This window comes from Doryrhamphus excisus, chromosome 21 (assembly GCF_030265055.1).
Source record: "Doryrhamphus excisus isolate RoL2022-K1 chromosome 21, RoL_Dexc_1.0, whole genome shotgun sequence".
NCBI lineage: Eukaryota > Metazoa > Chordata > Actinopteri > Syngnathiformes > Syngnathidae > Doryrhamphus > Doryrhamphus excisus.
The window spans coordinates 10,060,689-10,076,518 of NC_080486.1; the positions used below are offsets into that span (position 1 = coordinate 10,060,689).

Below are 15,830 nucleotides of genomic sequence, written 5' to 3' on the forward strand. Positions count from 1 at the left end.
TTATTGTTTTTTTTTTATGAGTGTTAAGTGATGTATTTTAATCAACAATAGTTGCATGAGTTGATATAAATAAAAGTCGCTAGGGGAAACTGCTCATTTGTATTTTAAAAGGAGGGAAAATGAATGCCCTGTGAATGATAGAAGGCAGACGCTTTATGTTCGGTTTCCACGGCAATTCGGAGATACATTACGTGGCCTTTTTTAAAAAAAAAAAATTTTTTAAAGCTTGGCGCTGGCCTACAATCCACAAAACCACAGCTCGCCGCGCACGCTGCCTCTCTTCCAAGATGCCGTCACCAATTTGCAGGAGCTACATTAAAAACATGTCGCCATATTACTTATGATGTGAGAGGCAGTGATTGACACGTTGGCTCCAATTAAAACATTTGGTTATGGTGGTTGCGTTTATTAGAAAATGACGATTTAGAGCATCAGTGCAGTCAGGGTATTGACGAGGTAGGGGGGCAGGGGGCGGAGGGGTTCCCTTTTCGTTACCCCCGCCATCACTTATGTAGCATGCAATACCACACATGGAGAAGTCAGAAACTGAATGCATCACATACTAAAACTATCCATAAGGAGTATGGATTGCAGTGATTGGCTACAACCAGTAGAGGCGCTGTTGCGATAGAACATTGACACATATATTAAACCAGGGGTCTTAAACTCAATTTAAAAACAAAAAAAACACATTTATTAAATACAGAAAAATGAATAAACTTTGCTTTGGTTGAAAACCTCTGATAAAACATTCCACTGTTCTCAAATATCTTAATTTTTATTTTTCTACACAAAATAAGATGAAAAATAAATAAACAAATCAAGAATAAACAAAATCAATTATCAGTAATAAATATAATAATAAAAATAAAACTACAAATAATAAAAACTTAAGAAACCACATATAGTTGGCGGGTAGACAAATTATTTTTTTCAGATTAAAATGAACAAAGCATTATTAGAGCCCTGTAGACATGACAAAACACGACTATAGTCACATTTATACTTTTTTTATTTACAACATATTGCGCAACTGCAAGGTCTTGAGACACATGCTAACTCGCAAACTAGCGAGCTAGCGACCTAAACGGTAGCCTTCAAGTTATTTCCTTTAAACTTAAATAGCCAAAAACTTACCACTTCCACACAGATAGAGAGGATAACTATTAACAGTTATTTAACATTTAACATGAACATGAATCAAACGTAATAATTTTTTCTGGGTACATGATACCATACAGCATCCATATCAAACATTAAACTTTCATATCAAGGCGGGGGCCTAAACTAGCATCCTGCGGGACACATTTGGCCCGTGGGCCGCGTGTTTGAGACCCCTGTGTTAAACCAAGCAAAACATAGTTATTGATTGTTCATCATTAATCGGTGACTATTTAAAACTCTTTCTACACTGATTATGTATATTTTTGTGTATCTGAAAATAAATAGACCATATATTACGCTCTAATGTTGATCAAAACCCTTCATTTCCCCCCCCCCCCCCCCCCCCCCCCTTTGGCATCACTCCTTGAAATAAATACCCCGCTACAGTTTATCCCAGGTTGGAAGACGGCATGGTACTGCATGTATCTCATCAGAAGCTGAAGTTGAAATGTCAGCAGCAGCGTTTTGCCAAGTCTGTGTCCTATTAAAGGATTTGAATGATGTAAGAACCGGGGTTCCAGAAGCACCGGCATGTATCTCATCAGGATTTTTTTTTTTTCTCGAAAGTTTTGTACCTGGGCTCTCCAAGCTCTGCACTTTTATCTGTTGGATCCAACCGAAGCAAAGCATTGTAGGATTAGCGCTGGCTCCAATTCCCAAACTTTTCCTGACAGTCTCTTGGCATAGCAGAAAAAAACATGTTTTCTTTATTTCTTATTATTATGTATTAGTGGTTTGCAGATTTCATCTTTATTATTCAGATTACAAATGCACAAGTTGCCTATATAAGTTATCCGTTTACATGTTGCGGCTTAGTTGTGTACTAAAAAGTCATTTGTTTGATGTTCACGTCCAAGAAATGTGGGGTTTCTACACTGTGATCTCACAATAATTTGCTGCTTGTTGCCTTGATTTGAGCTAATGCTAACTGGACGTCACATGTCAAGGGAACATTTTCTGCTGGCTTCTAAGTACACAAGACAAGTTCTTTGAGAATAATAAGAGGTACAATTTAATCAAAAGTTGCATGCGAGAAGACAAATCGATACCATCTGAGCAGATGGCTTCGAGAGAAATTGTCCGACTTGTAGAAGAAAAGATGTTGCTGTTTGTGCCAATACAAGAGGAGGGGTAATCTAAAGTGATAGGCTGTGCTGTTTTAAAAAGCCCGTATGTTCAAGTCCCAAGTTTACCAGTTAGAGTTGGTATATGTTTCCTGTTTTAAAGTGTGTGCACCCCGATTTACATATTAAATGGACACAAATACGAATTTATAAATATCAACTATGTTTATAGTAGCCTGTGGCCACCCCTGCTATAGTTGAAGGTCCCTGAGGTCATCCAAAGGGATTCAACAAAGCAGTCTGTGGGCACCCCTGCTATAGTTGAAGGTCCCTGAGGTCATCCAATGGGATTCAACAAAGCAGTAAAAGTAGACTGTGGGCACCCCTGCTGTAGTTGAAGGTCCCTCAGGTCATCCAATGGGATTCAACAAAGCAGTCTGTGGGCACCCCTGCTATAGTTGAAGGTCCATGAGGTTATCCAATGGGATTCAACAAAGCAGTTAAAAGTAGTCTGTGGGCACCCCTACTATAGGTGAAGGTCCCTCAGGTCATACGATGGGATTCAACAAAACAGTAAAAAGTAGTCTGTGGGCACCCCTGCTGTAGTTGAAGGTCCCTGAGGTCATCCGATGGGATTCAACAAAGCAGTTAAAAGTAGTCTGTGGGCACCCCTACTATAGTTGAAGGTCCATGAGGTTATCCAATGGGATTCAACAAAGCAGTTAAAGGTACTCTGTGGGCACCCCTTCTATAGTTGAAGGTCCCTCAGGTCATACAATGGGATTCAACAAAGCAGTTAAAAGTAGTCTGTGGGCACTCCTGCTATAGTTGAAGGTCCCTGAGGTCATCCAAAGGGATTCAACAAAGCAGTTAAAAGTAGTCTATCGGCACCCCTGCTATAGTTGAAGGCCCCTCAGGTCATACGATTGGATTCAACAAAATAGTTAAAAGTAGTCTGTGGGCACCCCTGCTATAGTTGAAGGTCCCTGAGGTCATCCGATGGGATTCAACAAAGCAGTTATAAGTTACCTGTGGCCACCCCTGCTATAGTTGAAGGTCCCTGAGGTCATCCAATGGGATTCAACAAAGCAGGTAAAAGTAGTCAGTGGACACCCCTGCTATAGTTGAAGGTCTCTGGTGTCATACAATGGGATTCAACAAAGCAGTAAAAGTAGTCTGTGGGCACCCCTGCTGTAGTTGAAGGTCCCTGAGGTCATCCAATGGGATTCAACAAAGCAGTTAAAAGTAGTCTGTGGGCACCCCTGCTATAGTTGAAGGTCCCTCAGGTCATACAATGGGATTTAACAAAGCAGTTATAAGTTACATGTGGGCACCCCTGCTATAGTTGAAGGTCCCTGAGGTCATCCAATGGGATTCAACAAAGCAGTTATAAGTAGTCACTGGGCACCCCTGCTGTAGTTGAAGGTTCCTGAGGTCATCCGATGGGTTTCAACAATGCAGTTATAAGTAGTCAGTGGGCACCCCTGCTATAGTTGAAGGTCCCTGGGATCATCCAAAGGGTTTCAACAAACCAGTTATAAGGTACCTGTGGGCACCCCTGCTATAGTTGCAGGTCCCTCAGGTCATACGATGGATTCAACAAAGCAGTTATAAGGTACCTGTGGCCACCCCTGCTATAGTTGAAGGTCCCTGTGGTCATCCAATGGGATTCAACAAAGCAGTTTAAGTTTAGTTCTTAGCTCATTTTGAAACTTGCAGAATGAATAATAAGAAGAAGACATCGGAGGTGTTTTTTAGAATTCCCCCTTTAATGTTCTGGTCGTGTGTGATCATGTCGTCTCTGCATGATCATCATATCAGCATAAAACGTGGAGATACTAGAGTCCCGGAGACGTTTACTGCCGTCAGGCTCGTCTCCCAACACCGTGAGCCACGCTATAGGACGACTGGTTGAAAAGAAAGCAGAAAAAGAGTGGAAAGAACTGCTGACAGTCGAGCGTCCCGCATTCACCAAACAATCCACTCTGCGTGCTCCACACTTTCATCTCCGTTCGCTGTGGTTTCTTGTGTTTTTCTAAAGCCCATAAAATAATAATAGCCTCTTTTTTTTCTCGCCCTCAGCAGATACGGCTCAGATATTTCCAGTAATGGCTGAAAATTATATAAAAGGGGGTTAATTGAAGGGTTTCTTTTTTTTTTTTTAATATCACTTTCTCTCTTTTCTGTTCTCCTTGCCCGCTAGCGTCAGCCTGTCTGGGAGGCTGATCTCAAGGCTGTGAGGCGTGGGACCTCCATGAGCCTGCTGCTGGGAGACCCCCTCTTTTCCAAAGAGCTGGAGAACATGGGCAAGCAGCTGGCTGGTAGGCACCACTCAGAGTGTGTGTGTGTGTGTGTGTGTGTGTTGCTTCTTGCACCCTGGTTTGTGTTCCACTCCAGTATTTAACTATGTTGTTTCCAAGGTGACTTCAAAAACATCAAAGATCAGTCTTTTTAATTCAGACAGTGATGCGCTTTCTTTGCGCAATTGCCGAGAATGCACTCCCTTTATGCAAAATGGGGCCTCCCACGGACTGCAGGGCCGTGCATTTTTGTTTTCAATGAGTATTTTTCGAGGCGGCACGGCGGTCGAGTGGTTAGCGCACAGACCTCACAGCTAGGAGACCGGGGTTCAATTCCACCCTCTGCCATCTCTGTGTGGAGTTTGCATGTTCTCCCCGTGCATGCGTGGGTTTTCTCCGGGTACTCCAGTTTCCTCCCACATTCCAAAAACATGCTAGGTTAATTGGCCACTCCAAATTGTAAAAATATTGTATATAACAATATAACAGTCACTAAAGTCATCATACAGCAACTTCACACTCAAATATACAAACATGTATAAATATGAATTTAAAAAAAAATCCTTAAAAGTTCTCATACTGTATTGCATCTGAGCAATGCATTCATTGGGGTGCTGCAATGACGTTAGCCCCTCTCTGGGCTCCTCAAATAAAGACACACATCATCAAAAGTATAAGATACAGATGTATTTACTACACTAAAACGGTCCGAAAGTTTAAGGAATGTTAAGGAATGTTTCCTCCCACATTCCAAAAACATGCTAGGTTAATTAGCAACTCCAAATTGTCCATAGGTATGAATGTGAGTGTGAATGGTTGTTTGTCTATATGTGCCCTGTGATTGGCTGGCGACCAGTACAGGGTGTACCCCGCCTCTCGCCCGAAGACAGCTGGGATAGGCTCCCTCCCACATTCCAAAAACATGCTAGGTTAATTAGCGACTCCAAATTGTCCATAGGTATGAATGTGAGTGTGAATGGTTGTTTGTCTATATGTGCCCTGTGATTGGCTGGCGATCAGTCCAGGGTGTACCCCGCCTCTCGCCCGAAGACAGCTGGGATAGGCTTCCTCCCACATTCCAAAACATGCTAGGTTAATTAGCGACTCCAAATTGTCCATAGGTATGAATGTGAGTGTGAATGGTTGTTTGTCTATATGTGCCCTGTGATTGGCTGGCGACGAGACCAGGGTGTACCCCGCCTCTCGCCCGAAGACAGCTGGGATAGGCTCCAGCACCCCCGCGACCCTCGTGAGGAAAAAGCGGTAGAAAATGAATGAATGAATGAATGAATATTTTTCGGTCAGATTGCTACATTTTCCGTCAAAATTCTCATCTCATGGTGCACAAATTATTCCGAAAAATAGTTTTCGGAATGATGCTTCAAAGGTCATTCAGGCTGAATATATTCATCAATCACATGAAAGCCTCCATGGGAATCCATTGGGAATGTGGCCATGTGTGTCCCCCCCCCTCACACGTCGTCCCCGATGCTTACAAAGAGCTCACTTGCTCTCTCACATTGTCGTTATTGAAAGCACATTGATACGATCAATGCCAACAGTGACAACGTGGACTGTGTTCTGTCACTGTGGTGCTCGTGCTTCTTCAAGAACAATAGCTGTGCGCTCGCAGAACATCTCCGACTTCCTCACATGGAATTGATTTCTGAGAATGTTTGACTCGGGGCTCCCATCAGGCATTTGAACGAGCTAATTAGGCTCTTTCATGCCTTTATTAGCTGCTAATACTTACCATGTTGGGAGCCTTTTCATCTTGTATTGTTGCCACAGCTTTACGGCGTCACCGTCGCCCTTTGTCTGCGTGCGATTGGCCCGAGACCATCTCAGGTCGTTAGGATACCTGCTGTCATTTTATTTGGATTTTAGTGGAACCCCAATTTAGCCATTAACCACGTTTTTATTGCATGAAAATTATTATAAATACATATATTGCCTCTTTAAAATATTTATTAAATATTTTATTAATATAATATAAAAATATATTATTAATTTTATTTTATTAAGTCTTACTAAAATCTAACCTTAGGGAATATTTGAATATTTTCCAAAAATTTTAATTTTGAATCACTTTATGGAACTCCCATTGGGATACTATGAAAAAATATACATTATATAAATTAAAAAAAAGGTAAGTTTTTTCAAATTAGTTCATCCGTTTTCTATGCCGCTTATCGTCACTCGGGTCGCGGGTATGCTGGAGCCTATCCCAGCTGTCTTTTAACTCTCTTTTCCTGATGGGCTAAAAACAAGTTTAAGTCACCAAATATGGTTTCCAAATACAAGCTCGAATTAAATTAACATTATTATGATTTATTAACTCATTCATTAACTCAAGAGGCACAAAGAGGATGATGATGGAACTCCACAATAAAAGCGAGCATGTTTGGTGCAGTCTTAAGATGGAAAAAGTGCATTTTTTTAAGAGCTCTGCATGCATCTTTCCAAGAGAAATCCATGAAACTTACCTAAGAACAGAAAAAGCTAGAAACAAACTTTTTTTCCCTAATTTCCCTATATAGCCCAAGAACATAATAATCTGTGTGCCTTGAAAAATCTGCCAAAATCTACAAAAATAGCAGGGATTGAATCTTACCTAATCTTTGTTGCCAAATTAATGATTTAGATTAGATTAGATTAGATTCAACTTTATTGTTATTGCAACAAAATGCAGTTACCATCCAACCAGAAGTGCAAATTCATAAATACCTTATTAGTAAGTAAATATAGAAATAGAATAGAGCTGTAAATGGACAGATATATGTACAAACTATAACAGGCTGTGACTATAATACAGTGTGGATATATACATGGATATAAATGACTATAATATGGCTATTGCAGATTATATAGATTTAAACGGTACGCACAGTATGAATGTGACAAGATATAATAACAGTTATATGTACAGTAGTGCAATGAAGTGACTATGATACAGTGTGGATATATATAGGGATATAAATGGATATAAATAAAGGGATATAAATGATGTTTCTTCTGTAACATAATAATAAAAAAGTATATTATATTGTCATACCAAATATGGAGCTATGTATAACAAACATTATACGTCCCAGGCTACTCAATGATGGTAAAAATTAGAGGGGGAGGAACTAGTTTACAGTAAAATCACTGTAGTCAAGTGTCCTATTTATAGAATGTAGTTGTTCTCAAGAAGAACATGTCATGTTTATCAAATACCCGTAAGTATCAACCTAGGTGGGGAACACATTACTAATGAACACATCCTGTTTATGATATAATATATAATAATCACGTCAGTGATGACAAGCATGGTGTGGGTGGAAGCCATATTTTCCTACTGGAAAAATCTTCCATTGCACTCCTAAGCTGGTCATTTAAATGATTTTTCAGGTTCCATCATTGGCGAGGGAGAGGGCGAGCTGAAGCGTGTACATGCAGAGACGTAACATGCATGTTACGTGTTTGGAGTGTTTGGAGGTTAAAGCTACACAGGCCGAGCGTCAGCCATGATACAGGATTCTGCATTGTCTCCACAATTAAGTTCAACCTTCATTCAGTCACAGCTGATTCTTTGCAGAAACAACCGAAATTCATTCATTCATTCATTCATTTTCTACCGCTTTTTCCTCACGAGGGTCGTGGGGGTGCTGGAGCCTATCCCAGCTGTCTTCGGGCGAGAGGCGGGGTACACCCTGGACTGGTCGCCAGCCAATCACTGGGCACATATAGACAAACAACCATTCACACTCACATTCATACCTATGGACAATTTGGAGTTGCTAATTAACCTAGCATGTTTTTTGGAATGTGGGAGGGAGCCTATCCCAGCTGTCTTCGCGCGAGAGGCGGGGTACACCCTGGACTGGTCGCCAGCCAATCACAGGGCACATATAGACAAACAACCATTCACACTCACATTCATACCTATGGACAATTTGGAGTCCTTTTAAGGAGTTGTTTTTTTAATATTCATATTGGTACATGTTTGTATATTTGAGTGCGAAGTTGCTGTATGATGACTTTAGTGACTGTTATATTGTTATATACAATATTTTATACACTATACTGTGATATACAATCACAGGGCACATATAGACAAACAACCATTCACACTCACATTCATACCTATGGACAATTTAGAGTCGCCAATTAACCTAGCATGTTTTTTGGAATGTGGGAGGAAACCGGAGTACCCGAAGAAAACCCACGCATGCACGGGGAGAACATGCAAACTTCACACAGAAATGGCCGAGGGTGGAATTGAACCCTGGTCTCCTAGCTCTGAGGTCTGCGCGCTAACAACCCAGATATTCATTCATTCATTTTCTACCGCTTTTTCCTCACGAGGGTCGCGGGGGTGCTGGAGCCTATCCCAGTTGTCTTCGGGCGAGAGGCGGGATACACCCTGGACTGGTCGCCAGCCAATCACAGGGCACATATAGACAAACAACCATTCACACTCACATTCATACCTATGGACAATTTGGAGTCGCTAATTAACCTAGCATGTTTTTTTGGAATGTGGGAGGAAACCGGAGTACCCGGAGAAAACCCACGCATGCACGGGGAGAACATGCAAACTCAACACAGAGATGACGGAGGGTGGAATTGAACCCTGGTCTCCTAGCTGTGAGGTCTGCACGCTAACAACCGAGATATTAAAAAAAAAAAAAAAGTATAAACTCCAGCATCTGTTTCCCATGTTTGCATGGAAGCATATTATTCGGAGAGAATTAAGCAGCAATTTCCGCAAAAAAGAAAATCCATGAAGTCAGTCGCATTTTGGTGTTTATTTAACATCACACGTACACACTTTCCCAAGGAATAATCACCCGCAGTGAGTCATTCCCATCCCCAAAAAGTGTCCTCACATATTAGAACTGCTTTGTCGGATCCCAAGAGCCCGAGCTCTTTTGAACAAAAGCAGGAAAAAATGAATGAAGTGGGTTGAGTCATTCCTTGCACAAACAAAAACAGCGTTTGAGACTACCAGTAAAGGCAAACACATGCGTCACATCCAGTACCAATGCACTGCTTATTTGGATCATCATCATTGGAACATTTTCTATCGGAGCAAGCTAAATTCAACATGATTTACACTGTGGATAAATATTAGTATCACCACTGCCCAGACTAAGGCTTAAAGTAAACTTGAATGGCTGAATCATCAGACTCATCCTCAGTCTTTGAATTGAGTTGAAAAAAATAATAAGACTTCAATATATTGGATTGAATATGATGCAGTACCGGACCTCACAGCTAGGAGACCAGGGTTCAATTCCACCCTCGGCCATCTCTGTGTGGAGTTTACATGTTCTCCCCATGCATGCGTGGGTTTCCTCCAACATTCCAAAAACATGCTAGGTTAATTAGCGACTCCAAATTGTCCATAGGTATGAATGTGAGTGTGAATGGTTGTTTGTCTATATGTGCCCTGTGATTGGCTGGCGACTGGTCCAGTGTGAACCCCGCCTCTCGCCCGAAAACAGCTGGGATAGGCTTCCTCCCACATTCCAAAACATGCTAGGTTAATTAGCGACTCCAAATTGTCCATAGGTATGAATGTGAGTGTGAATGGTTGTTTGTCTATATGTGCCCTGTGATTGTATATAACAGTATAGTGTATAAAAATATTGTATATAAAAATATAACAGTCACTAAAGTCATCATACAGCAACTTCACACTCAAATATACAAACATGTACCAATATGAATATAAAAAAAACCAACTCCTTAAAAGGACTCCAAATTGTCCATAGGTATGAATGTGAGTGTGAATGGTTGTTTGTCTATATGTGCCCTATGATTGGCTGGCTGGCGACCAGTCCAGGGTGTACCCCGCCTCTCGCCCGAAGACAGCTGGGATAGACTCCCTCCTACATTCCAAAAACATGCTAGGTTAATTGGCGACTCCAAATTGTCCATAGGTATGAATGTGAGTGTGAATGGTTGTTTGTCTATATGTGCCCTGTGATTGGCTGGCCACCAGTCCAGGGTGTACCCCGCCTCTCGCCTGAAGACAGCTGGGATAGGCTCCAGCACCCCCAGTGACCCTCGTGAGGAAAAGCGGTAGAAAATGAATGAATGAATGATGCAGTACACACTCCACTGCCATGAATTAATCAGTTCCAGGGTCAAAATGTGACCTTTTTAAGAGCTTTTGAAATATTTTTCAGTCTCAGAGACTTCCAAGGACACCAAGGTGTTTCCAGGTCAGCTGTGAGAAAAAAAAACTTCCCTCACATCGGGGTACTTGAACTCCTCCATCTGGGGCAAGACCTTGCTCCCAACTCAAAGGGTTCAACACAGCATTCCAAAATTTGTACTGCTGTTTTGGTTTTCTTTGTATGTTGATGTTCCTAGTTCCAAGTGTGACCTGGAATATGTTCTCCTTTGTTCCTCCAGAGGTTGAGAAGGACTTGGCCAAGCTGGCGGAAGTCGGAAAGATGACCACTCGCAGCTCCAATAACCCACACAGCAGTCTGCTCCACAGAACCCTCCCCGACACGCTCCCGCTTTCCAGCCTCTCCTCCAGCAGGCCCCAGTCGCCGGCCAGCGTCCTCTCAGGCAAGCCCTGCGGCGTCGGCCTCCCCCTACTCAGCCCCAAGTCCACCTTAGTCTTCGGTCGGACTGTCAGCAACCCGGGGAGCAGGACTCAAACCCCGAGGACCCCCAGCGGCAGGCCACTCACCCCGAATAGTTTGCTGACACGCTCCGGCTTCAGCCAAGGGCCTCATAAAGAGGTGAGCTTCAGGAGGTCGCGGAGCCGACCCGTGACGCCCACGTGCCAGCCCGTGCTCCCCCGACCGCTGCTCACGCCTCCAGGACTCAGCACCACAGACAGCCTGGGAGCCAGCCTGAGGGCGTACTTGTCTGAGGTAGGAACGCTTTCACTCTTTCAACGCCAAGGCAATGCACTCCACTTTTTCCTTAGCTTCTGGCTCTGTCCAGCAGGGGTGTACAAACTTTTTCCAGCGAGGGCCAGAAAGGGAAAAATGAAAGGATGCCAAGGCCACTTTCAAGAAAAAACTTCATCATGAGTTCGTTTTAAATAATTAAAATTTCTACTATCATATGACTTGGTTGCACGGCGGACGAGTGGTTAGCACGCAGACCTCACAGCTAGGAGACCTGAGTTCAATCCCACCCTTGGCCATCTCTTTGCATGTTCTCCCCGTGCATGCGTGGGTTTTCTCCGGGTACTCCGGTTTCCTCCCACATTCCAAAAACATGCTAGGTTAATTAGCGACTCCAAATTGTCCATAGGTATGAATGTGAGTGTGAATGGTTGTTTGTCTATATGTGCCCTGTGATTGGCTGGCGACCAGTCCAGTGTGAACCCCGCCTCTCGCCCGAAGACAGCTGGGATAGGCTCCCTCCCACATTCCAAAAACATGCTAGGTTAATTAGCGACTCCAAATTGTCCATAGGTATGAATGTGAGTGTGAATGGTTGTTTGTCTATATGTGCCCTGTGATTGGCTGGCCACCAGTCCAGGGTGTACCCTGCCACTCTCGCCCGAAGACAGCTGGGATAGGCTCCAGCACCCCCCCACCCCCCCTGCGACCCTCGTGAGGATAAGCGGTAGAAAATGAATGAGTGAATGAATCATATGACTTTTAAAAAAGTTTATTTTCTTTCATATTTCAACTATATGCTCCTAAAATAATATTATTTTCACCATAATATTCAAAATTTATGTGTTTTTCTTGATAAAATAATTTTTTTCCCTCTTAATATTTTGACTTTATTCTCATAAATTGTTTTTTCCCCATTTTTGAGTTTATTTTTCATAAAATTTGGATTTTTTTTCTTGTTAGAATGCAACTTTTTTCTCTTAATATTTTGACTTTATTGTCATAATATTTCTGCATTTTTTTCCCATTTCTGCTGTTGTTGCATTTAAATTTTTTTCTATTTATTTAAACTTTTTTCATGTAAATTTAAATCTCATATTTATAACTTAATTCTCATCATTTTTCTTTTCAGTTTTCTTGTTAGGTTATATTTTTAGAACATGCTGTGGCCTTGCAAATTCATAATTTTGGGACATGCTGGTATAGTCAACAATTATGTGTTATGTTTTTTTTTTGCTCTCTGCTTGCATCCATATAAATGACATGCAAATGAGATGATATGAGAAGTAATAATTACTTCGATAATACTTTATACATGGGATGCAGTACAAATCTCACATATCAGGCCTTCTGTAATGTCTTCTTGTGTGTTCATACTGCAAGTGTATTTTCCCTTTCCCTCCCAAGTCCCATGAAACGCACGTTTCCATCCAGTATTGAACAGACGGGGGTCTGGATTGGCTCAGTGGAGTCAATCTCATCTGAGTGTGACTCCAGTAGGTGGCCTGAATAAAAGCAGACCGGGGGGGGGGGGTGCACTTTCTCCTGTTCCACATCATCTCACATGAGTGTCTACTTGTGTAACTGTCAAAATTCCTACCCGCCTTTATTAAAACCCTTCAAAAGGGGGGGGGGGTCTCATATTTAATAGCAGCGCCGTTAAGGAGATGATGAAAGGAATATTATGAGAGAAAAGACCTCCTTTTATGCCAGAATCACTTTTCCACTGCGAGATTGACGTCCTACTGTACTGTACGCGGGACCTCCGGGACTCGCCACGGAAAACCCCACACGAAGCGTGTGATGAGGGCGTGCACATGTGTGATATTATAATTCGCCTCTGTAGTGAGTGCCATGTTACAGCGCCAACTGGAACTCGGGCACGGAGCCTATTGGAGGACACGCGTCGACTCTTCCAAAGCATGACGAGGACGACGCCACATTTTATATACATACACACCGGGTGTCCTTGATGATGCTTTTTAATGCTAAACTTGCTGTGATATGCAGCCCATAATGTACAGTATGTCACTACGGTGGTTAAAATGTAAGTCTTTTTAAGCCTACAAATGCTCACTAGGTGTCAGTAATGTTAATGTAATGTTCAGTGAGACACACAAGCACCAGTGCGAATAAATCACGCGTTAAATCAAAGCTCATAGCGTAGTAGTTTAAACTTCATTCATTCATTCATTTTCTACCGCTTTTCCTCACGAGGGTCGCGGGTGGTGCTGGAGCCTATCCCAGCTGTCTTCGGGCGAGAGGCGGGGTACACCCTGGACTGGTCGCCAGCCAATCACAGGGCACATATAGACAAACAACCATTCACACTCACATTCATACCTATGGACAATTTGGAGTGGCCAATTAACCTAGCATGTTTTTGGAATGTGGGAGGAAACCGGAGTACCCGGAGAAAACCCACACATGCACGGGGAGAACATGCAAACTCCACACAGAGATGGCCGAGGGTGGGAATTGAACCCTGGTCTCCTAGCTGTGAGGTCTGCGCACTAACCACCAGACCGCCGTGCCGCCTAGTTTAAACTTAAAATGGTAAAAAACTAACAGCAAAAATAATACTATGCTAGTAATGTTTTAGCTTAAATTCTATTGCTATCATTTAGTGAATGAATGAGGTACTAGCATCACATTTAATTTGTGTTTTTAGTCTTAGCCATGATGCTAATACTGTTAGCATAGTACGTTCACAGCATAAAAATCCATAACAAAAACACAGACTACTGTTAAGCTCGTAACACACGCCACGCTAAACCTCAAACTTGAACCCTCAACCTCACTTCCTGTCCGCCCTTCCACTAAATTCCCCTCAGGAACACATTTATAGCATTATGGCTTATTTTATGTTATTATATTGACTATACGGCATAATGTGAGCGTAAAGGTGACTATAAACGTGTTAGCTTCATATCTACATAGACGATGGGCTACTTCAGCTTCCTCGAGCAAGGCACTTATTGTCTTGGAGGCGTGGGATAAACGCTTCTAATCATGTTGGAAAACTGCCTGCTTCACCGTGCAACAGGACATGTTGGAATTCATGTTGGAATTCAATGAACCGCAGCTCCCCAGTGGTGGAAGCACTCGTGCAGCCACCATGCAGCATGACTTATGACACAAAAAACTGCGTGTTGACTCATTTTCAGTGCACAGTAAAAGCCTTTATATATAATATAATAATAATAATAATAATAATATATTATAATATAATAATAATCTAATATTATAATATATTATTATATATATATTTTTACTTTTTTTATATATACCTTTTGTTGTGTTGTGTTGTTTTATTGCTTCACTGTAAGTTTTATGCTTTCTTTGTAGCACTTGGAGATTTCTGTAATGTAAAGTGCAATATAAATACATTTTATTATTATTATTTTAAATTATATATATTATAATAATAATATTATTATTATTATTATATATTTATATATTATATTGCTTACAACGAAATTTGAGTGCAACTCCACGGTGCATTTTGAAGAAGGTAAAAATAAGAATAAGGAAAATAATAAAAATAAAACAAGGAATAACAATATAAATATTAAAAGTGGCAAATGTAACTATATGTACATCAAAAACAATAACCTATACAGTAACAAAGTGTAGAATTGCAGTAACCAAAATGTAGTATTGCACATATTGTACCCGAGTTTTGCTTGAGTGATTGAATCCTATTGCACATAAATCCAGTATTGCATATTTGAAGCTTATTATACATAACATTGAGGTGTGTGTTTTAATTTATGATTGTTCATTGCAGGGTTAGTCATATTTTTCAACAGTTTTCTACCTCTTTTTCTAGTTTTCTAACTCTTTTTTTTGAATGGATTTGATTCAGGATGAGTTCTACCAGCAGTTGCAGTCCATCCGGCAGCCTTGGCATATTCCCAGCGACACTGACAGCGACATCATGGAGCCTCCCGAGCAGGACAAAAGTGAGTCATTCCTTCATTCATGTCCCGTTTCTTTATTCTTAATCCTAATATTCTCTGCTATTTTAGCCTTCTGGCATATTTGGGATATTTCTCAGCAGTGACTAGCTTCTACAAAGGAATATGAGAGTGCAGCTTTTAAAAAGCCCGAGATGGCACAACGGGAAAAGGTTCACCTGAGGAAAAACACTTTGATGTGAAACGTGGAGGGCATACATTATACAGCATCTAACGCGGTCCAGTTTCTAGAGGTGAATGGAACTTTCTTTGACGTCGTAAATCGCGTCCTTGCCGTGGTCTGGCAGGCACCGGCGATCCTTTATTCCGCCTTTGAACATGAATGAAAATGAATCAAGCTAATTGAGTGCTCTGCTTTGTAAATCATGCAGGCAGTATTATGTATGTGATGGGCTGCCAAAAATGAAAAGTAGTTTTCACTTTCATTGGGGTTTTCATCTCCATATTGGAACCGCCGACATA

The 15,830-nt window shown here is 41.6% G+C and overlaps 1 protein-coding gene across 5 annotated transcripts in view; it reads left to right on the top strand.

The window, feature by feature from the left end:
- c21h8orf34 (chromosome 21 C8orf34 homolog) overlaps positions 1–15,830 on the top strand; it is a 54,650-nt gene that overhangs the window by 33,342 nt on the left and 5,478 nt on the right. For all 5 annotated transcript variants that reach the window (XR_009120490.1, XR_009120491.1, XM_058059686.1 and 2 more), the window contains 3 exons: positions 4,432–4,549; positions 10,937–11,409; positions 15,257–15,353. Coding sequence is in view for 3 of the 5 variants with exons in the window: in XM_058059686.1 (XP_057915669.1) it covers positions 4,432–4,549; positions 10,937–11,409; positions 15,257–15,353 (688 nt within the window). In the remaining 2 variants the exon portion in view is untranslated. The remainder of the gene's footprint in view (positions 1–4,431; positions 4,550–10,936; positions 11,410–15,256; positions 15,354–15,830) is intronic.